Genomic DNA, 23,154 nt, shown 5'->3' on the forward strand with positions numbered 1-23,154 from the left:
GACCGCCTGATGGAGGCAGGTTGAACAAAGTATTATATTGCAGTTTGTAGAATCCAGCATTGATCAAATTGGGTGCTGGGTTTCTTACAGTAAAGTCATATTTAGATTTCAGAAAAATGCTTTAATATCTGCAACACGTATTCTGGTGTCCAGAGGTGATGAAAAAAATTGATAGATTTGTGTTCATTTCAGCCAAAGGAATAGGACGGTTCCAAGATAACGACAATAATCACCCATGAGTCATTGAAAATGCAACCTTTTGCCCAGACGTGCAAGTGGTATTTGTCCTTTGCCACTGGGATATTCGAGTGTCTTGGCTTCACAGGTGTGATATATGGCTGGGCCTCACTGGTCTTCGTGCTGAAGAATGAGGGATATTTCCTCGACTTCTGTGTTCAGCTGAACAACTCCAGTGGCACAGCAGCGAGAAATGATACCTGTAAGTGTGTAGTTGGTTGCTGTTTGTGGGTTTGGTGTCATGGCGAGACGGGGTGGGCAGAAGAGAAGGAGCATAGAGAAATAGACAGCGAGAGAGAGTGTTACAAAAGAAGGGAAGGGTGGGAGAGGGAGCTGGGGAGAGGTGCGAAAGGTAGAGGGGAAGGGTAAGACAAAAAGTCCGGGACAGACAATAAAGGGCCCATCAAAATTGACCAGAGATACAAAGGGGAGTGGAGAGTGAGGAACACTGTCAGAGAGAGGGGGATGAATAGAGAGGGACGGACCCGGGATAAAGAAAGGGTGGGCGTAGGGGGTAGGAGATAATGAGAAATGGGCATACGGATAGAGGAAGAGATAGAAGATACATAGAACGAGAGGGGAAGCGATTGGGAGGGCAGAAATGAATGAGTGGGTGCAGGAGAATTGAAGTTGGAGTGAAGGAAATAATGGAAAAAGGCGAGATTGAGACAGTTTTGTGGAAGGTGGAGGGATGAAAGGAAGATGAAGAGAAGGGGGAGGGGGGATTGAGACACACAGCTTTAGTGGGGAGACGATGGAGGTAAAAAGGAGTGATGCTATTTTTTTCCACTTTCAAACTTAAAGTTGCAACTTATTTCATTGGTTTTCATACGTGTTTGGATATCTTGAGATTGTGAAATATGTCTCCATCACTCTCTTTCTTTCTGAGCCTCTTATGTTTATTTCTCAGTTGGTTGCGATCTGCAGGACGAACGTTTCACTCTCGTCTTCACCATCGCTTCTTTCGCCTTTAACTTCCTGGCCTTCCCCTGTGGTGTCCTGTTTGACTACCTGGGCACCATGGCAACCCGAACCTTGGCCGTGTGAGTCCTCGAGCTGTTCCTGTTTATAGTCGCTTATAGATCACTGCCTGTAGGGTAACAGACAGTGAGTTGAGATAAAGGTCCAGGAGGAGTTTCAGGAAGAGTCCCAAGAGAAAGTTGGTGAATGAGGAGGTATAGGAAGGAGGCAAGTGGGGCAATATTTTTGGGTGATGAGGGATAGGGCAGTGGAATGAAGATGGATGGGAATCCAAAAGTAGAAGGATCTGGAGGGTGAGCGGCAGGGCAGGAGGAGCGGAAGTGGGAGAGGTGGATGCAGAGCATTGCCAGCAATTGAGGCTAGAAAAATGGAGAAGTAAAAGAAGGATTATGCGAGATAGAGGAGGGTCCAAACAGAGGAAGGTGTATGGAGTGTGTCAGAAGGAAAGTGATCGGGAGGAGGAGTCAAGTATCAGCATGAAGTGAGGGACATCTAGAAATATGCTATGTGAAGAAGGAAGAGGTTTAAAAAGACATCCGTAGCCAAGTCTCATATGGAGATTCATCATGCAGTAGACAACTTTTCAGATAATCATCCATGCATAAACAAGAAACGCATGATATTAAAGAGCACAGCAGTGAAGAAGGGTCTTGTCCCTGAATGGAGTTAAACTTGATCATAGCCCCCTGAATGGTCTCTGTATTGCCTGTGTTATTATTATTACCATTATTATTATTGTTATTAGTATTAACATCCTCAAATTCATCATTATCATAATATTTATTAGCTTATTATTATTCTTATTATTATTGTGCATTGTCTTTCTTTTTATGTAGATTACGTAAAATTCTGAGAAGGAAGTATAATTATGAAATTTGAGATCGATTTTCAAAACTTGTCAATGCAGTAAATAGTGAGCAGGACAGTAGCGCGCTTCATCTGGACACACTGGGCGTTAGAAATGGGAAGGGATTATAACAGATGTAATTTTTTTGTGAGTAAGTGTGAAGGATAATGTTTGTGTGGATCAAGTTGAAGCGGCAGGAACAAATCGAGTGCCATACTTTGAAGTGGCTGCAATAGCAGGTAAAACGTGAGGCACATTGTCACAAGCACTTGAAAGCAGAAGGCTCATTTGTTGAGGCACATTTGTAACTTTGTGGCATACATCGATTCTGTCAGTAGCAACACTGAAGACAAGAACATAAGTCACGAGAAAGCTTTTCAAGTATCGTGTTATCCAACAGCTCGACACATGTACGGGATGTAAAGTGTATGTATGTGTGTGTGTGTGTGTGTGTGTGTGTGTGTGTGTGTGTGGCTGTGGCACACTGTGGGCAATGTGAAGGGAATTTTACAATATACTCTGATCCTGACTGATGCTTTACCTGCCCTCGTAACGTTCGATGATGAAACGGGGCAAAAAGTGGCCAACATACTTTCAGGGTAGTGTTTCTGGCGCTTTACGCCGTTTCTGACTATTCCCTTAGCAGCCCTGGGAAAGCTGTTAACTAGGAGACAAAACATTGGCATGATATCGAGGAAGTTGTGAAATTTGCAGAGCAATTCCCACACATTTGCCGATTAGCTTGAGCACCGAAACCTCAGAGTCACACACAGTTACCGCAAAGAAGGACGTTATTTGATCCTTTGTGTCCTTGCTAGTCATTGGAAAGAGCTTGCAACTTTTTCCCCAAACCCAAGCTTTTTTTAAACTTAGTCCTGATTTTACATGTCCCACTGCCTTTTGCAATTTGCTGCGGCAACACTTCAATGCTCTGTGTTCCAGGCCTTTACAACAGTTTTTCTGAATAAAGAATTTATGTTTTCCTTCCAGTAGTTGTGTCATTTTAGAAAAAAATCCGTGTCCAATAGTTCCTTTACCTCCTGCCACTAAGCAAGACGCCGCACCCCCAAATCTTCTTAATCCATCAAATTTTAGGCAGCCTTCACTCTCACGAGAAGATGGTTTGAGCTTTGGTTTTCTGTTTGAAAGATCACCATGTTTGGCTTCTGAGCTCCATTCCAGCTTGATGCTCACTGCTTCATTTGATGAACTGGAACATGGCTTGCTATCAATTCCTAACTCCAACAATTTTCCTCATAATTTTGAGCACTTTTGTTATATCTATCCTCAATCCTATGTTGACATTTATCTACCCATTAATTTCAGCCCCTCATCTCTGACCTTATTTCGGCGATTCTCCTCTACGCCTCCTAGAGTGTGGTTCTCAGAATTGGACACAATGGCCCAGTTGAGATACAATTAAGTGATTATAAATTATGTATTTAAAAATTCTTTGGCTACATACCCTAAACCACTGTTTACAAACCCTGTGCGCTATGAGCTCTTTGGGGTTTCGTGAGGCCATGAAGGGCCGTGGAGAACTAAGAGATCACTCCATTCCTGGGAGAGCGTTAAGGAGGAGAAAAAGGGCGGGAAGTGTGTGACTCAATTTAAAGCAAGTTTTAATTTGAATCCTCAGGTCTCTGTACACGACAGCCACGCTGATGATGGCCTTCTCCACTGCTGGTGAGTCTAGCTCGTTCCAAGTACTCCTGCAGCACAACTAGGAGATGGGTGTACAAATTCCTTTTGACAGGTCGAGGGAAAGTGTGAGGGAGGAACAGATCAACCGACAGGGGGAATAAGAGAGACAGAGAGAGAGAGACAGACAGGTAAAGACAAAGCGAGAGATAGAGTTAGAGGGAGAGACAGGCGAGAAGGAGGGAGAGAGAGAATGAGCGGAGGGGTGGGGGGGGTGGTGGTGGTGGGGGTAGTGAGACCGGGAGAGAGGGAGAGCGTGAATGTGAGACAAAGAGAAGGTTAGGGAGAGAAAAACTGAGAGAGAGAGGGGGAGAGAGAGAGAGAGAGATACAGAGAGATAGAGAGGGAGAGAGGAGGGTGGAGGGGGGGGCGGGGCGGGGGTGCGGGGAGAGGAAGATAATGAAATCAAAAACAAGAAAAAAATAACACATTATGAAAAGAGACAGGAAGCTGATACAAATCGGAATCAAGTTACCTTTAATCAGCAGATGCAAATTAACGTGTTGTAACGTTTTAGGGCGGATTGTTTAAGAAAATTAAGATACACACATGAATGTTCAGGCACAGCTGAGATGTTCAATGAATATTCTGCATTTCCATTTTTCAAGAGGTTGGGTAATGCAGAGGTGTGGCTAAAAGACGCGGTAATTCGGGTAGTGTCGCTTTAATGAATTGTAATGCACTCCAATTTACCAGGTGTTTTATCCTCGCTGAGTTATGTTAGCTGAAGCGATATTTCTCCTCTTAGCTAATTCTAAATGCTGATCTATCATTTTAATCTCATATTTTTACATAATGTCTGCCTGAACCACATTTCTGTAAATGCAGAAATAATTAATCGTTGACTATATGTGGCGGTTCATTACTAATGTGCCCGATTTTATCCTGGACGGCATTAGTGTCCGCATGGCCAGAGGTTTCTTCTTTTATTCTTTTGCCTGAGGAATGATCTACTGTTTTGGTTTATGCCCATTGTTAATTTACTTGCATAGTTCCCTTTTGGTGTTGTCATTGTTCTATGTTGTTTGTTCATTCTAACTTTATGACTTTGCCTCAAATAACTTCTATTCTCCCTTGTCATGCTGCCCCCTGCCGTCGCTAAATTTACACATTATCTCTCCTTATTGCCATCGACTTCCTTATATCTCGATTTATTCATTTCCATTCAATAGTGCTTCACTCATTATTCTTTCTACCCGGTTATATTTCCGGGACTCCTTTGACCACCAGTTTAAATGTTTCTCAATGATGTTCCGCATTCTTTCTCTCAAATATTGTTGTCAATTTTATTTCTCCAAGTTGTTTCCTTAGCCTATAAAATATGTTTTTCCTCTATCCATTTCATTGGAGATTTCTTGCGTGTAGCCTTTGCTACTACAGTCATAAAACTAAATACATCTTGGCAACCATCTCCTAGATATTCTACTTTTGCTTAAAAGCAAAATACTGCGAATGCTGAAAATCTGAAAGAAAAACAAAAATAGCTGGAAAAACTCAGAAGGTCTGATACCATCTGCGGAGAGGAATACAGAAAACATTTCGAGACCATATGACACTTCATCAACATTCCTTTCCGCAGATGCTGTCAGACCTGCTGAATTTTCCAGCTATTTCTTTGTTTTGGATCTACTTTTGCTTCATCTTCTGCACTAATTAATTCATAACTACTTCATATAGTAGCAGATCCACCCTTTTTAAGATTCTTGCTCGGAAACTTCGATAGTGGCTTAGAGAACACATACAAGAAGGTAATGCTAAACTTGAACAAAACGCTGCTTCAAAGTCAGCTGGAGTTCGGTGTGCAGCTCTGGGTGCCACACATTAAAAATGGTCTGAAGCTATCGCAGAGAGTACAGAAGAGGGTTAGATGAATTATTCAAGGGATGAAAAGCTTCAGCGGTGAAGAAAGATTGGTAACGATGAGACTGTTCCTCTTGGCGAGGAGAAGGCCAAGAGGAGAATTGATACAGATGTTGGAAATTAGGAGAGAGCTGGACAGATTAGATAGGGAGAGATTGATCCCATTCGTAAAATGATTTTGAATGATAAAGAAAAGTTTTAATGATTTGTAATAGCAACAAATGGGATGTGAAAAAAAACAATCTTTATCTCACAGTGGTGGTTCTGATCTGAATTGTCCTTGCAAAGCTGGTGCTGATTTGCACTCTTTATCCACTGCGGTCCATGTGGTGTCAGTAAGTCGTTAAGGAGGGAGTTCCAGGGTTTTGTTCCAGTGACAGTGAAGGGTCAGCCTTATATTTCCAAATCAGGATGGTGCGTACATTGGAGTGAAAGATCCAGGTTATGTTATTTCCATCCTCTGCTAACCTTGTACTTCCAGCTTCTGAAGTTCATGGAATATTAAAGTGCTCTCCCAATAGGTATTGTGAAATCTTGCAAGGCATGCGGATATTTGTCGATGGCGAAGCAATCAAGCCAGCTGTTCTGTCCTGGATTGTGTCAGAATTGCTGAGTATTGTTGGAGTTGCAACAACTCAGGCAAGGGGAGTGTATTCGACTGAAAGGGGAAAAGTAAGTAAGACTGTGCTTTAATCATGGTCTACAATGATCATAGTTAATCGGAAGACCGTATCCATTATCTTGCGTTTGCAACAGTATCTGATTTTGTGTTACAACAGTTACCTGCTGCGGATCATACATTACAACAACAAATATGCTTAAAAATATATTGGCTGTGAAAATGTTTTGGATGAGTGAAAGCCGTGAATTTCACTGCATAAATGCAAGTTCATTAAGCCTTTTCACACTTGCTCTCTACTTTTGTTGCAGCTTCCGCAACGCTGTTGTTCCCAGCACTCAGTCTTATGGCAATTGGGGGAATTCTCCTGTTCATTACAAACATCCAGGTAATCTAACATGCCGTGGGGTGGAGCAAAAATAATGTCCTGAGTTCTCGCTGCATGCTCAACAGATGGTCAATCGGAGTGCTGCACTAATGGGGGACAGTAGTGATGGGGGAGGGGGGGGTGCGCTGCCAGAGTTTCTGGACTTTGTCTGAGATGTTTAACTGTTGCCCCAGTGCACTCTCAGGTGGAGCTGAAATTTGCACCATATGATGAGTCAAGTGACCAAATTACAAACTCAATGAATATCAGTAAATCACGTTATTTGTTCAGTGATCACTTCCATCTCTGTGGAACTTTACAGTGCACAGATTGACTACTGCGTTTTCAACATGGCTAAAATATACATTTCAAAGCTACCTTCTTTTGGTATAATATGGGAGCTTATTTTGTCTGATGCGTGAATGATGTCAAATAGGTCAGCCGAATTTCATGAGAAAATGCTCAAATCATGCTTTAATGATGCCGGATGCTGCCTTTGCCTATCCTGCCGTGTGTCAACGGGGATCCAAATTAAAACTGGTGCTTAGATGCAAGCCAATTACATTCCGTCAACAGAGCCCATTCAGGCCCTGCTATATTTCTGGCCTGAGTTCAGTGCCACACCTTGTGCGAGATCAGGCTAGCATGGCCAGGAGGTCATTAGAGCCTTGGCCTATCCTGAGATTTTATCGAGAGGTGTTCATTACCATGTCCTGTGTGATATCCGGAGAGCACGGCACAAGCAGAGAGTGAGCATGGGCTTTCCTTTTCCTAGTTATGTGGGGGTTCAATGCAACACTGTGTTATATCAAGCTGACGTTGCAGAGCTTATAACGGAGAATATGCCTTTCCTGCCCTTTGTGTGCAGCTCAGTACCCACATGGGATGTGATTATTACAACATAGGACAGATTTGAAAGCTGCGCCATTCCTGCTCTGTCTGTGTCTGTATGGCACGACAGGGCAATAATGTACGCATAAATAAAAACAAAAAAACTGCGGATGCTGGAAATCCAAAACAAAAACAAAAACAGAATTACCTGGAAAAACTCAGCAGGTCTGGCAGCATTGGCGGAGAAGAAAAGAGTTGATGTTTCGAGTCCTCATGACCCTTCGACAGAACTTGAGTTCGAGTCCAAGAAAGAGTTGAAATATAAGCTGGTTTAAGGTGTGTGTGTGGGGGGCGGAGAGAGAGAGAGAGCGAGAGAGAGAGAGAGGTGGAGTGGGGTGTGGTTGTAGGGACAAACAAGCAGTGATAGAAGCAGATCATCAACAGATGTCAACAACAATAATACAAAAGAACACATAAGTGTTAAAGTTAAAGTTGGTGATATTATCTAAACGAATGTGCTAATTAAGAATGGATGGTAGGGCACTCACGGTATAGCTCTAGTGGGGGTGGGGAGAGCATAAAAGATGTAAAAAATAAATAAATAAATACTTTTTTTTATATAATGGAAATAGGTGGGAAAAGGAAAATCTATATAATTTATTGGAAAAAAAGAAAAGGAAGGGGGAAACAGAAAGGGGGTGGGGATGGGGGAGGGAGCTCACGACCTAAAGTTATTGAATTCAATATTCAGTCCAGATGGCTGTAAAGTGCCTAGTCAGAAGATGAGGTGTTGTTCCTCCAGTTTGCGTTGGGCTTCACTGGAACAATGCAGCAAGCCAAGGACAGACATGTGGGCAAGAGAGCAGGGTGGAGTATTAAAATGGCAAGCGACAGGGAGGTTTGGGTCATTCTTGCGGACAGACTGCAGGTTTTCTGCAAAGCGGTCACCTAGTTTACGTTTGGTCTCTCCAATGTAGAGGAGACCACATTGGGAGCAAGGAATGCAGTAGACTAAGTTGGGGGAAATGCAAGTGAAATGCTGCTTCACTTGAAAGGAGTGTTTGGGTCCTTGGACAGTGAGGAGAGAGGAAGTGAAGGGGCAGGTATTGCATCTTTTGCGTGGGCATGGGGTGGTGCCATAGGAGGGGGTTGAGGAGTAGGGGGTGATGGAGGAGTGGACCAGGGTGTCCCGGAGGGAGCAATCCCTACGGAATGCTGATAGGGGGGGGGGGGGATGAAGGGAAGATGTGTTTGGTGGTGGCATCATGCTGGAGTTGGCGGAAATGGCGGAGGATGATCCTTTGAATGCGGAGGCTGTTGGGGTGATAAGTGAGGACAAGGGGGACCCTATCATGTTTCTGGGAGGGAGGAGAAGGCGTGAGGGCGGATGTGCGGGAGATGGGCCGGACACGGTTGAGGGCCCTGTCAACGACCGTGGGTGGAAAACCTCAGTTAAGGAAGAAGGAGGACATGTCAGAGGAACTGTTTTTGAATGTAGCATCATTGGAACAGATGCGATGGAGGCGAAGGAACTGAGAGAATGGATGCACTCATTGCATTCAAAATTGGCCCAAATTGGATCCAAATATGATTGTTTTGGTGGGAAATAATGTATTACCGTTGAAAGTTGTTTTTATAATGGAGAACTCTTTTCCATGGTGTTCTGGTCCTTGTTTTTTTTTGCCGTATTCATGAATGATTTCAATGCAAATGGAGAGGAGATGATAATAAGTTTAACAATCTTACGAAAATAGATGACTGGTTGACAATCGGCAGGAAAGCTTTACATTACAGTAAGATACAGATAGTTTGGCCAATTGGGCACATTATTGGGAACATGAATTGAATCTGGAGATGTTCTTGGTGCTGCATTTGGGTGGCACAACAAGTGAAGGGGATAGACGGTTTTTAAAAAAAAATCCTCACACAAATATGTTTTCCACACCTTCTGCAAATAGGAGGAAGTGCTAACAGACTTAACATCAACCTTATTTAAAAGCGTCATAAAATCGCCTTCCATAGCCAAAAAGTTCCAAACATAGCTCTGGCTGAGGGATGGGCACGTCATCTCCTGAGCCAGCAGACATCCAGGAACTGAGTGGGAGCACACTGAATATGTGGGAAAAGAAAGGCCCTGACGTGCATGTCCGAGAATCCATAAATGTAGCAGGAATTGTCGATAGAATGGTTTAAAATGGATATGACATTTTTCATTTTACCAGCGGATGCATAATGAAGAACAACAGGGAGGGTACACTACTCGGAGTAATGGCTTGAGTAATTCATACAGCTGTGGTCACCAAGCTCAGAGAACGAGGTGGTTTCTATGTTTAGGATCCAGAGGCCATTCACGAATAGTGTGCCAGAACTTTGAAACATATAGCTCTTGGGAAATATTAGATAAACTGGGAATGCTATACTTGGATCAGAAGACGTTAAGAGACGAATTAATTCAGGTGTATAGAATGATGAGGCACCTGGATAGAATAAATGGGGCTTGCTCATTTGGCAGGGAGGTTTCAACAAATCAAGAATAATTTGATGGGAAATTATTACCAGAAGGATTAGAAAGAACGTTTTTTTATTTTTTTTTACCCAAATGCTGGTGGGGTACCTGAACCCTGTGTATGCAACAGTGGCATTTTCGGAAACTGTTACCACACTAAAAAAAAGTGCATGGGAGCCTAAAAGGTCATCTATGACATGCAGGGTTATGGATCAGGTGCAATAAAATGTAATAAGGCGAGTTATCTCTTCGACGAACACCATGGATACAATCGGCCGAAATGCGCCCTTCTGGTTTGTAACTTATGAATAATTCTGTGACTGTCTGATATCATTCCTAGATTGGAAACCTATTTGGAAACAATCGTGCTACAATCATCACAATATTCAATGGAGCACTCGATTCCTCAGCAGCCGTATTTCTGCTGGTTAAGGTGAGACGTGGAAGCACATTCAGGAAACTCTTTCAAGAAATAAGCAGCAGGTGTGGGAGATCAAGAGCTTGGACTTGGAAATGAGCTGAGGCAGGCGAAATGGGCGAAAAGGGCATTTTTAGTGCTACAGCAACCTATAATCGAGGCACAGGAAACTAACTATCTCACAAAAACATATTGAGTGTTGATGATTTGTACCTTCGTTTATCGAAAACTCAAAGGGGATCCAGAAAATGTCACTGAGTGTAAGGCCAGCGTTAAACCTACATACCCCACCTAGTCACCAGATTCGTGTGCTGAACAGCTTTAGCAATCTTCCTTGCTGATGGGGGATAGGAGATGCGAAGGAGCACGTACCTGTGTTTGGAGAAATAGAGAACCCGGCGGTGATGGCGCATGGGAGAGAAAGATGGAGCAGAGAGAGACGGAGAGATAGGAGCAAAGTTAGAGTGGATGTCATTGGGTGGGAGGACACAAGAAATAGATAGGTTATGCAATGGACAGAAACTCAGACAGATACACAAACACACACACACACACACACACACAGATGCGCGCGCACACACACACACACACACACAAACACACACAGAGCGATAGAGAGAGAGAGGGAGAATAGAGAGTGAGAGCGATTGAAGAATGTGATTAACGGCGATGGGGCGTGAGTGATAGAGATGGTACAGTGAAATGAGTAATGTGCAGAGAAACGGGGGAGAAAGGAACACTTTGCCGTGAGGGAGCCGCAGATGTATCACAGATAAGAGAGACTGAAGGAGTGTAAATATAGCGAGGGGAGCGAGAGGGCTTAGGGAAAAATATTCTAGCATAGAGTGATTTTGTGGTGCAGAGCGAACATTGCAGCGGTCGCAGTGAAAGGGAGGAATGGTGGAGGGAGAAATCGAGCACAGAATTGCACATGATTGGTGTCAGACGTGCTCCATTTTGAAGCAACACTTATCTTTTCTCCGGCCTCTATTCCACTCCTTGCAGGGTTTGTACGAGGTTCGAATTCCCCTGAAGTCTATGTTCCTTTTCATCAGCTTTCTCAGCTCCAACCACCTCCTGCGGACATTCTTACTCTTTCCTCGGACACGCATTCCGTATCCGTTGCCCGAGGGATACACTTACGGGTAAGGAGGAGAGGAAAGCGGACTTGCAGAGTGAAATCCTAATGAGTAATTTTGGTTGATGCTTAATACAATGTCAGAAACTCGGGAGTGAAAAGCAGACTGGAAACCGCGTTGTTTCTGGGATTATATGTAGAATAAGAGACATCCAGTTGCGAGTTGTGGATTTGGGTAGAATTAGATATAATTACCTTTTGCGGTGTTTGTGACTGGTTATGGAGCCGGGGTGGGGGTGGGGGCAATGGGATTGTTGGTGCCAGTTTCTTTATGCAGTATTGAAAAGCGATTTGGCGTTAAACGTTGCAAGTCCCCTGCTATAGACCTGCTGCTGCCGCATCTCCTGTTGCTGAGTGCCAGCTCCGCACCTATGTAGCCAGAGAGTTTGGCTCTACTTGTCAGTATGACCACTGTTGCCGCCTACTGCCATGTTACGCCCACATGGCTGATCACTTTACCTATGCATTTCTCTCTTTGAACAACATTGTTTTTGCCGAAGTTGCAGCGGTCTTGCATTTAACCTGGGAACTTGTTGCCCTGTTCGGACAGCGTCTCTTGTAAGAAGCTTGAATTGGATTCATTCTCCGGTGAGGAGGACACTGAGAGCCAGAAGAAGCCAGAACACGGAGGAATTGGGATGGTGGGAGTGGAAATCAAGGCACAGGAAGTAGTGGAAGAAGATACAGGAGAGAACATATCAGAGGAAGAAGCAGAAAAGGGTGACAGACAGGAAGAAGTGGAGGGGTCTGATTCTGTGAACCCACAGATTTCTAGGCCAAGAGGTGAGATTATCTGCTACCTCCCCCGTCTGTTGTCATCTTCACCCTAATCGTATTCCTCCTCACCCCACCTATTCATATCTCTCCACTTTCTTCCACATCTGTTTCTCACTTTTCCCAATCTTTTCCTCCACCTCTCTTTTTCATTTCCCGAATCCCACTGTTTAGCCTTTCCAATTCAAATTCCCACTCTGTGCTCCCCTTACCTTTCAGCAGCTCCCCAGTTTTACTTTCCAATCCTGCTTACCCTTAATCCTACTCTTCAACAATCTTTTATCTCTATTCCAGCTTCCAAGATAATTCGAATTCTCTAAACTCTGCCTTTCCAATTTGCTCTTTGCCAATCCTTTTGTATGTGTCTTTTCCCAGCTAACTCCTGCTGGTCCAAACTATGGGTTCATTTTGATTTTCTTTCCTCTGAATGGGGCATGGGCGTCACTGCTAAGCCAGCATTCAATGTCCACACTTAATTGCTGCTCAACCGAATATCTTGGGGCAGTTAAGAGTTAATCACGTTGATGTGGGCCTGGACTCAATTTAGGACCTGTTAAAGATGAAAATTTCCTTCCATAAAGGGCAGGTCCGAAGCAGAAGGTCTCATGGTCACCGTTATTGCTTTTATTTCCAGATTTATTATTTTCACAATCTACCAAACTAGGTTTTAAAATCAATTTCCCGGGCCTTTCGCTTCACAATAAGGATAAATAGTTCAGTGACATTCCCACAACGCCATCATCTCCACTGACAAAGAGCAATCATGTCATCAGGAAGCCTTTCTAATTTAAATGAAATAACTTTATGTGGTTGGAGGACAAGTAGTTTTAGGGCACAGGCTGAAGTAAGGATCAGACAGAGAGGGGAAGGGAAATGTTCATTTTTTTTAAAACCGTGAGTTATTCTGATCTAGAATCCGATGCCTGAAAGCACAGCCGGAGCAATTTCATCATCAACTCCGATAAAGGGAAGTGAATGGTAAAAAAAAACATTTGCAGAGCTACAAGAAAGGAAGAGTCAATTGCAACTAATAGAATACAATATTTCAAAGATGCATTGATGGGCCGTATTGCCTCTTTCTGTTCAGTGAATTGTTTCTCTAGCAGTGGAAGGAATTTTAGAAACCATTCCAGTTGATGTTGTTTGGTAACATTTCGGAACAACACAATATTGTTTTAGTGATTACCAGCTGCTCTGTTAAACTTTCTATTTTTCCTCCCCTGCAGACTCAGAATGGAACAAGGATCATATTCCCTCCTTCAGAAGCTGCGTCTTCTCCAAAATTTTCCTCACCCACCTGTTCTGGCTCTCTGCCATGGCGCTCCTACACAACCTATACATTGGCACCCTGAATCCAATGCTCACACTGTTCGCTGGTGCTGACCACTTTAAAGGTAACAGAGCGCAGATAAGTCACTGATTATATTGGCGGCGGGGGTAGGGGTCGCTTGGGGAAGAGTGAATCTTCTGGGCAAGGAGGGGAGCAGAGCAGACAGGGTAGCGTGAAAATTAGAGTTGAACAGATTTTGTAAGAGACAGACAGATGTGAGTGAATATGAGGGGTGATATAGGGGGTAGTGTGCAGGAGAGAGTGGGACGACAAAAAGAGGCAGAAAGGAAAAGGAGACAATCGGGATGAAGAGGGGCGACCAGCGGGGTAGGGGTAGAAGCGGCTGGGGCAGGGAAATAGAGCTAGGGGGGTAAATGGGAATATAAATGAGTTGCGGAATGTAGTGAGCAGAGAAAAATATATATTTATAAATATATATATATATGAGAGAGAGAGAAAGTGTAAATTGTGTCATCAAAAGCCGGATAGATTGGGGTGAAAGAATGGGATGACGGGGGGGGGGGGGCGGGGGGGGGGTGGCGGGTGGGGGTGGGCGGTGGAGGGGAGACATAGAGCAGAAGAAGGAAGAGAATGTGAGGGGGTCGTTGAAGACATAAAATTATGAAGACATCTTTTGGATACCAGCAATTGGGGATAGAACAGGGGGAGAGATGTGCTGGGGACCTTGGGGTAAGTGTAGGGAGCAGAGCGTAAACAGAGATAAAGTGGGACTGAGTAAAAAATTAGATTTGGCAAAGGTCGAAAAAAGGAGGTAAAACAGTAGGGAAACAGGAGAAATAGAGATCTGGAGGGGAGAAAGTGAGGCGGTAGGGACAGTTGAAGTTCAGAGGGAAAGTGAGCTATTTGAACACAGGATAAGGGAGGAATGGAGAACTAGGAGGATGGAAGCAAAAGGTATGTGAGAAAGTGAAAAAGGACAGGAACCAATAATTTAATGGACCGAGTTAGAGGGGAAGAATTTGGAAGGAGAGGCTGTGGGAAGGACAGGCGAGGGTTGGTGGGGGGGGTGGGGGGGCAACCGAAAAAAATGGAGACCAGAAGAAAAGAGGGGATGGATTGCAATCAAGATGTGAAACAGAAAGAGATGGACTGGAGAGAGAAACCGAGTAGAGATAGACATGAAAGAGAGTGAAAGGGAAGAAAGAGAGAACCATTGCTTAGAGAAAGGGCAAGTTAAGAGAGGTTGGGGGGGGTCGGGGTAGAGAGAGAGAAAGCAAGAGAGAGATTGAGAGAGAAAGAGTTAGATGGAGACAGAGGGAGGCAGAGAGAGAGAGAGAGATGCAGAGACACAGAGGGAAATAAATAAAGTAAATGGACACAGAATACAGATGTGGTGTGAGAGAGTGATGATGAGAGGAACACGAGTTTGGTGAGATAGAGACTTGCTAAAAAGCAAGTAGAGGGAGAGCGAGCCAGGAGAGATAGACTGAGAGGAGGAACAGTGAACGGCAAGAAAATAGTGGGCAGAGTATGTGACTGAGGGGAGAGGTAGGAAGGATGGAGATCCAGGAGAGAGCGAGAGCAAATGGAGAGAGAGCAAATGGGGAGAGTCATTGATCATGGACAGGATGATTGGTTCAGAACCGTTCAGGAGAGGTAAAGAGACTTAATGTTCTGTATCTCTCTCCATTGGTGCATCACTATCTGGATTCACATCATTGTCCTTGCTAATCTCTGTGTTTCTATCTCTCAGTTAGCCATTTTACAAATGCTTTCGCTTTCACTCAGCTATGTGGCCTCTTCTGTTCTCCCTTGAATGGGCTGATCTTGGACCGGCACAGGCGCAAAGGAAAATCCCCAGGCGCTGCTGCAGGTAATGCGAACATGATCAATCAGCTCCACCCCAGCCTCAGATCATCCAATTCAGCTCCGAACAGGTCTCTTTGAGCTCCCTCCCAGCCTTATGTATTCCACACGTGTACATTCAGATCACTCCCTGCCTCTCGTAGTCCACATGTGAAAAGTGAGTGCTATCCCACACTCGGTGAATGCATATGTGAACAATAAAATCAATGCCAACAACGAACAGTGCAGTTTTAGAACACCTGTTCACTCCGACTCTCTCCTAATCAAAACGGGGGCAAAGTTCCCTCAAAGCTTTTGGCATTCCAGTGTAAAAAGCCAGCTCCCTCAGCCCAAAGAAATCAAGTTGTGAACTCTCAGAATATCCTATTAACAGTTAATCGAGATGTGAGCAATTAATTCTATCCCATTCTCAAGTAATACAGACTTTCACAGTGGATCCTTCCCAGAAGAATGTACCTTTATCCCCGCGACCAGGAGTGAAATCGAGCGGCAGATGGAAGCTGGGTTTGAAGGGTTGGTGATGATGAAGCAGTGGGCGGGGAAGGGGCGGTGTTGTATGTGCATGGGGTGATAATGAGTATTGGTCACGAGGGCAGTTGGTGTACGGGGAAATTGGGGGACACCCCTTCTCTCTGGGACTCATGTTAATTTCATGAAGCTGAATCTCTGGGAATGAAATTACTTTGTTACTTTATTTGTTCAATGGATGGGACCGTCGTTGTCAATACCACCATACATTGCCAATCCGGAATCGCCCGGTGAATGTGGTGCTGAACCATCTTCTTCCATTGTTGCAGTACATGTTGCAGTGCTATACCCAGCGTGCATTTCCTCAAGTCACCATTGTGTCCATTTTGACGCGGAAATTGCAGGTGCAAGAGTTTCCATGTGTTTGTTCAAGTTGCGCATCATGCTGGTCGGGTTCGTTGGTTTAGAATTTCATTCAAAGGTGTATTTGCTTACTGCTGGAGTTGAAGCTTCAATGTTCCCCCCGCTAAATTCTGGAAAATTGTGAAAAAGGAGGTGTTCTCCAAACTAATGAAGTTTGTGATCGTCATACTTACTGGATCTTACCGGTCAGCCATTCTCCCAGATGGTTCCATCATAGCAACGGTTACGAAGCAGACGCACATTGCGCTCAAAATGTTTACTCGGTTTATCTCTCCTCAGGTGCAGGCTGAGCATTACATTCCATCATTTTCTGTTTTTTTTTGTCCCTCCAAGACAACCCCTAATAAAGTTGTTATCAAAAGTGCACGACAGGCCACGGGAAGTGCTAAGCATTCGGAGGATATGTCAACTGGAGTCATGAACCTTGACCCCGGCCATGTCGATGTCTTATGATATCTCGTCAAAGATGGGCAACGGACCCTTGTGCTGATGATTATCTATCACTCTCCAGACGCTGTGAATCTGGGTCCCTCCATATTTAACTCCTCTTAGAAGAAATATTTAGGCTATAAAGGAGGAAGAATGCACACGGGGCGAGGGAAATCAATGCCCACGGTCCAGTGGAGATCTTTGCACAAGCATTGGAATTGGTTGCCGAGTCCTGGTGGATATTGGCAGCTAACTCAGACTGGGCGTGTGTGTAAGAGAACCCATTCGAGGGAAACTGCTCCTTAACACCTCGTTCACCGATCTCCTCTGGCGGATTTGTCAGTCCAAAATAATATTCTTTAGAGTCAAACCACATCATAATCTTTGTAGCGGCAGAGTTATGCCTTTACACTGAGAATAATATTCGTCATGTTATGTGGTTTTTTCAGGGTTCAAAATGGGTTAGTTAAAAATACACCCAACAGATCATAACTGGATATGAAGCGCTGTGGGCCATCAGCTGCATCGCAATTGTATTCAGCCAAATCTTGAACTTCGTGGCCTTTCATACCCGGCCTTCAAACGTCATAGTTCCCATCAAGAGAAGGGATAAATTCTGGCTTTGAAGCATTTGAAACCATCTTTCGTGGGAATTGTTGAGTGGATATATCAGCTGGGCCGACTCCATAGAACGTAAACCACAGATGCCCGTCTTCAGCCTATCAATTCTTTCCACAGGGTAGTCAGCAAACGGCTGAAGACAAGCTACGGAGGCGCTGCTGCCTGTATTCCGTTCTGCAATACCGATAATAAAGACTCGGTAATTAGTTTCATGCCAAACCGAGAACTTCCAGTAGAACTACATCACTGTCATTTTACCGACAAGATGGACAATTTCGCAGGCACCCCTTCTCTGTAAAACAGCCCAGAGCAAATGCAATCAGTCCAATCACCATAGCCAGAAATCCTGGCCCCATACCCATCAGCGCACTCATTATCACGAGCAAAGCGAACTGTCAAGGGAAACGTATTCAGCTTCAACCTGCTTCCGTATATTCAGTTTAGGTTCTGCCATTGAGATAACCTTGGCCAGAAATGGACAGGACAGCTCAAATCAAACGTGAGATTTGGATGGCGGGCCTTGGTACCATGTTAGCATGTGACCGCATGCGACATCAAGGAGTCCCAATAAAATTGAAGCCACTGAAAATGACAGGAAAGCTCACCAGTAGCTGGAGTCATTCCTCATACAAATGATGTTTTATATTATTATTGCCAATTCCTCACAAAATTCGGACAATTCCACAGTTGTTTGGTAAAATACTGTCCTGAGCACAACCTTCTTTAATTGCTTGATCAATAACATTCTGAACATCCGGAGGTATGAATGCCCACTGGTGATTTGCCAATGTTCAGTGTCATACGCAACTATTCAGTTACGGAAGCTATCTGATCCAGGATTACGCAAGTCCTGGAGAGCATGTAGACATGGGCTTATAAGTGGCAAGTAAGTGCCAGCAACGACAATCTCCAACAATTGAGCACATGATCTGCTCGGCTGTGGTGGTATGGTAATACCATCGCTGAATGTCCAACCGCTATTGTCCCGGGATTTACCATTGAGCAGAAGCTCAACTGGAGCAGCCGAATAAATGCTGAGGCTGCAGGAACAAGCCAGAGGCCGTGAAAGATTGGGAAGCTATTCAACAGCTCACTCCCAAAAGATTTTCCACAGTCTACAAGAAACAAGTCAGGAATATGATATAAATATTTGCAACTATCTGGGTGAGGGCAAAAACAACAATAATGAACACGGTCAGTACAAAGTTAAACAAAACAGGCTACTAGAATGGCACCCCTTTCACGATTCTAATCTTTAATTCCATCCACCACGGGATTCGTGTATGCAATTGTTCTCTCTGGAATGATTGCGGAGAGGATTCACAACTCTGCAAATGGATTGGGCCCAACGTATTTTGACAGATCCGCCTGACCATTATGAATGTTTTACATTTATTGCCTTTCTTGTTGCTCCTCAGAATCTGTCACTTCCCAGAGACTGGCTGACATGAAATCTGCGGTGTTGTCTCTTGCCATCACAGTCACGCAGTGTGTCCTTTTTGCAATCTTCGCCACTATTCCTGTGCTGGATGTCCAGTATCTGACCTTCGCCATGCAAGTGATTAACCGGTCGTTCCTGTTTGGGGGAAACGCCACATTTATCACTATTGCGTAAGTAAATCCATGACATGCAGGGAGGGAATGCACATCTGCACAGTTAAAATAAGGTCAAACGGAATGGAATTGTGAGACCAAGAGCCCGTCCAGTCTCCTGTCATATCATTGCTTTGGGAATTCTAAGGCCAGGAATCAACGCGTATTCCCATGCACATTGTGTGATCGACAAGAATGTTGATAATGTGGAGTTCATTTCACAAGAATGTTGAAATGAATATCACGGACACTTGTAACGAGATTCGCAGTGAAAATATGAGGTTGGGTAGAGTTGGAGGATATGCTGATCTTTAGGCTATAGGCAAAGTTTCGAGATGACGATGAATCTGCAGTTTCTCTGCTTCTGGAATTGAAATCATTGACTGAAGCTGCTGGTCTGTCCTTCTTCTTGCAGATTCCCTCCCTGCCACTTCGGGAAAATCTTTGGCCTGGCACTGGCTGTCTCGGCAGTTGTGTCTCTTCTGCAGTACCCTTGCTTCGCTCTGGTCCTGGGGCCTCTACAACACAACCCTTTGTATGTAAGTAGAGGCTAATTTCGGAAGGTCAATGCTAATCCTCGGTTTCAGAGACAGACAGACAGATGAATAGATAGACAGATAGATAGTTAGACAGATAGATAAATAGATAGATAGAATGATAGATAGATAGATAGATGGATAGATAGATAGATAGATAGATAGATAGATAGATAGATAGATAGATAGATAGATAGATAGATAGACAGATAGTTTGATACATATATAGGTATATATATGTAGATAGATAGATAGATACATAAGTAGTTAGATAGATAGATAGATAGATGGATAGATAGATAGATAGATAGATAGATAGATATACTGATGGATAGAAAAATAGATAGATAGATAGATGGATGGATGGATAGATAGATGGATAGATAGATGGATAGATAGGTGGATAGATAGATGGATGGATAGATAGATAGATAGATGGATAGATAGATAGATAGATAGATAGGAAGATAGATGGATATATTGATACAAATAGAAGGACAAGTACAGATGCATTGAGAAACAGAAGAAGGCATTTTGGCTGGGGGAAAGGTTGAAACCTGAAGTCAACCACAGACAATACGTCGAGTATCAATGTGGAAACATGGTTTCTTTCATTGCAAAACAACCCCACCCTCCCACCCTGCCAGACAGACCTGAGGAAGTTATTTTTCTCTGACCAGAGAGGGTTAAGGTAACGTTTGTTGGTGGTGTTCTAAACTATGAGCGGTTTCAGTATAAAAATAATAGAGGAGCCGTTTCCAATGACAGAGGACAAAGACTGATGCTGATTTGCAAAAAAAAAGAAACAGAGCGGACATGAGTGAAGCAAGTTGTCATGCAACGGCTGGTGAGAAATGAAAGCTCATTGCCTGGAGAGTATCGTGATTTAACAACGGCCTTCAGAATGTAATTTGACAAGGACTTGCAGGACGATTATGCAGGGTTAAAATGAAATAAATGTGTAGCGGAACCACTTCGAATGAGACAGCACAGGAACAAAGGCACAATAACACAAGAAATGGGAGCCCGTGGAGCCAACCCGGCTATTCAATACAATCATGCTCGTTCGCGGGCTTCAACTTCACTTGCCTGACAGATCCTATATCCATTAATTCACTGAGCAGCCAGAAGTCAATCTGTTCCATCTTTAATTTTGTTAAACGATGGAATTCCAAAAGCATTCTGGGGTAAAGAATGCCAATTATTCATAGCCATTCAAGAGAGAAAAATCCATCTCCTCTCAGCCCGAAATGATATGACCCTCATCCTGAGACTCTGTGCCCGTGTTTTATACCCACTGACAAGTGAGGGTGTCTCAGATACTAGCCTATTCAGTTTCTTACAAAAATTATACATGTTCCACAAGCACAGAATCTTTCTTTCCCTGGATTGCAGGATCAATTAACTCAGCCTCTCTCTGAGGCAACAGCCTCATCTCAAAGACCAATTTAGTGAACCTTCAATGTGCCATCCACAATGCAATATATTTGTTTCTAAAACTTGGGTACCAATAGTGTGCGCAGTAATCCAGATGATGTTGCCTCAAACCCTTTACAAGTTTATTGAGGCTTATTTTTTGACAGTTCCTGCAATGAAGTAGACTTGCTTTGAAAATCAATATGCAATTAATCTTTCTAGGCAGCTGCAGTACCTGCATGTTTAAATTCTGCTTTTGCTTTCCTTGTAGAAGCACACCCAATTCTCTTTGAACATAAATATTTATACGCACAGTTTATCAGAATATTCTGCTTTTCTACTCTTATAGACAAAGTGATTTACCTCACACCTCTCTGCATTATATCCCATCTTCAAGCTTGTTACACATTTAATTTACTTATCTATATATCTTTGCAGACACTCCGTGGTTTCTCCGCACCTGAAAGTTTCACAAAGCTAGCATCATCAGCAAACTTAGGTACATTACTCTCAGCCTGTTCATCTACAGCAATAATATATATTCCAAGTACCTGAAGCCACAGTACTGATTCTTGAGGCTTTTTACTTTTTCCTGCATGGCACCTTGAAGACAAATCCAGTTTATGGCCACTCTGTGCTTTCTGCAAGTTAAACAATCCTGTGCACATATTAATATATTGTCCAACTCAAATCACTTATCTGGCCTTTGGTATGCCACCTGAACAAATGTCTTTTGGAAATCTAACTAAAGGACATCTATTAATTCCCCTTTAGCTACCCTACTGGTTGCATGCTAAGAAGGTTCTAATAAATTTGTAAAACATGATTTACCTTTACTGAAACATGTATGAATTGTTCTAATCATGCTTTGCTTTTCTGAGTGCATCCTTAAAACTTATTTCCAAATACATTTCAGAATTTTCCAAATACTGACCTTTGGTTAATCGCTCTCCAGTTCATTTCTTTTCTCATCCCCATTCATGAAAAACGGTGTAATATTTGCCAACTTTGAAACTGATTAAATAGTTCCTATTCAACAGAATATTGGAGAACCATTGCTACACCTGTAGCTTTTTCTTCTCGAAAACATTGGCATAGGCCATTAGGTCCCGGGGACTTTCGAAATTCAGTTCATTAAGTTTCTCCATTTCTCTTTGATGAGAAGCATTTGAGATAACCGTTTACTGAATATTAACTCTTTCTGCCTTGTTTACCCTTCTTGACGCAGCTGAACATTGGATTTATCGCCCTGGTAAGCCTGGCTTACGTCCATCCCATCAATGTCCACGTGACCTGTCGACGGGAAACCCGTAAGAGCGAGGGGATGAAGCACTCCAGAGCCGAAGTGCCGTTTATGTGGGCAAAGGACGATTGACTATCAATGCATACATGAGCATGATAATGGTTCGGGTGGGAATGTTCAGAGAAGCGAATGTGTAGGGGTAATTAAGGATGAGTTTGCACAGGCTAAATGTGTGCAGTGTTAGATTTTGCAAATGAGGTTTTGCACGGTTTTTATGCGTTCAGAGTCATGCTGCGTGGGTTGTGTGTGTGCGGGTGAGGTTGCATATGGTGTAGCTTAGCAGAGGGTGTAAGGGTGTGGATGTGTAGGGGCCTGAGAATGGGAGGGGCCGGTGAGGCAAGTTGCAAATGAGTTTGGGTTTATATTTATTATTGGAAGAAATAATTTTTAAATCAATCTAACAATGGTGTCCCCCTTGACATTACGGAATAAGAAGGCTTTGATTGTTGATTCAGAATACGTGTTTAAGGAGAGATGAGTGAATTGAGTTTCTAAGGCAATATTATTGTGATATTCCATAGGATCACTCATTCTAAATGATTGTCTCACTTCTCTCTCACATTTTCGGCATCTTATTCTCTTTTCCAACTTCCCCATTGCTCCAATTTCACTGTCACTGCAACCTTTCATCCTTCTATACTATTCCAACCCATCTAGATTCTTCCCTCCTCATTTACCTTTTTCAATCTGCCCTGAATGGTTTTGATAATCCACCATTCACTTCACTTTCTCACCTTCTGGTCATTTCTCCTGATCTCCTAATCTCTACTTCCCCAATCTCGAATTCTCCCTCTCACTCACCTTGCTGCCCTTTCTTTCACTCTCTCATATTTTGTTTTTCACTTTCTCTTGCATTTTCCTTCGTCATCTCGCCTGTTTTGTCATCCCTCTCTCTTCCTTTCCCTTTCGCTGACGTTCTCGCTTTCCAT

At 43.5% G+C, this 23,154-nt stretch overlaps 1 protein-coding gene across 1 annotated transcript; it reads left to right on the top strand.

Annotated features, from left to right (window-relative positions):
• Positions 1–249: 249 nt before the first annotated feature.
• Positions 250–22,297, top strand: LOC121289630 (solute carrier family 43 member 3-like). Its single transcript, XM_041209260.1, has 12 exons — positions 250–418; positions 1,139–1,280; positions 3,705–3,751; positions 6,557–6,633; positions 10,290–10,382; positions 11,373–11,512; positions 12,056–12,288; positions 13,506–13,673; positions 15,324–15,431; positions 18,796–18,988; positions 19,386–19,509; positions 22,151–22,297. The coding sequence occupies exons 1-12, from the start codon at positions 250–252 to the stop codon at positions 22,295–22,297; spliced, it is 1,641 nt and encodes a 546-aa protein (XP_041065194.1).
• The last annotated feature ends 857 nt before the right edge of the window (positions 22,298–23,154 follow it).

The sequence above is a fragment of the Carcharodon carcharias genome, chromosome 17, assembly GCF_017639515.1.
Source record: "Carcharodon carcharias isolate sCarCar2 chromosome 17, sCarCar2.pri, whole genome shotgun sequence".
Lineage (NCBI taxonomy): Eukaryota > Metazoa > Chordata > Chondrichthyes > Lamniformes > Lamnidae > Carcharodon > Carcharodon carcharias.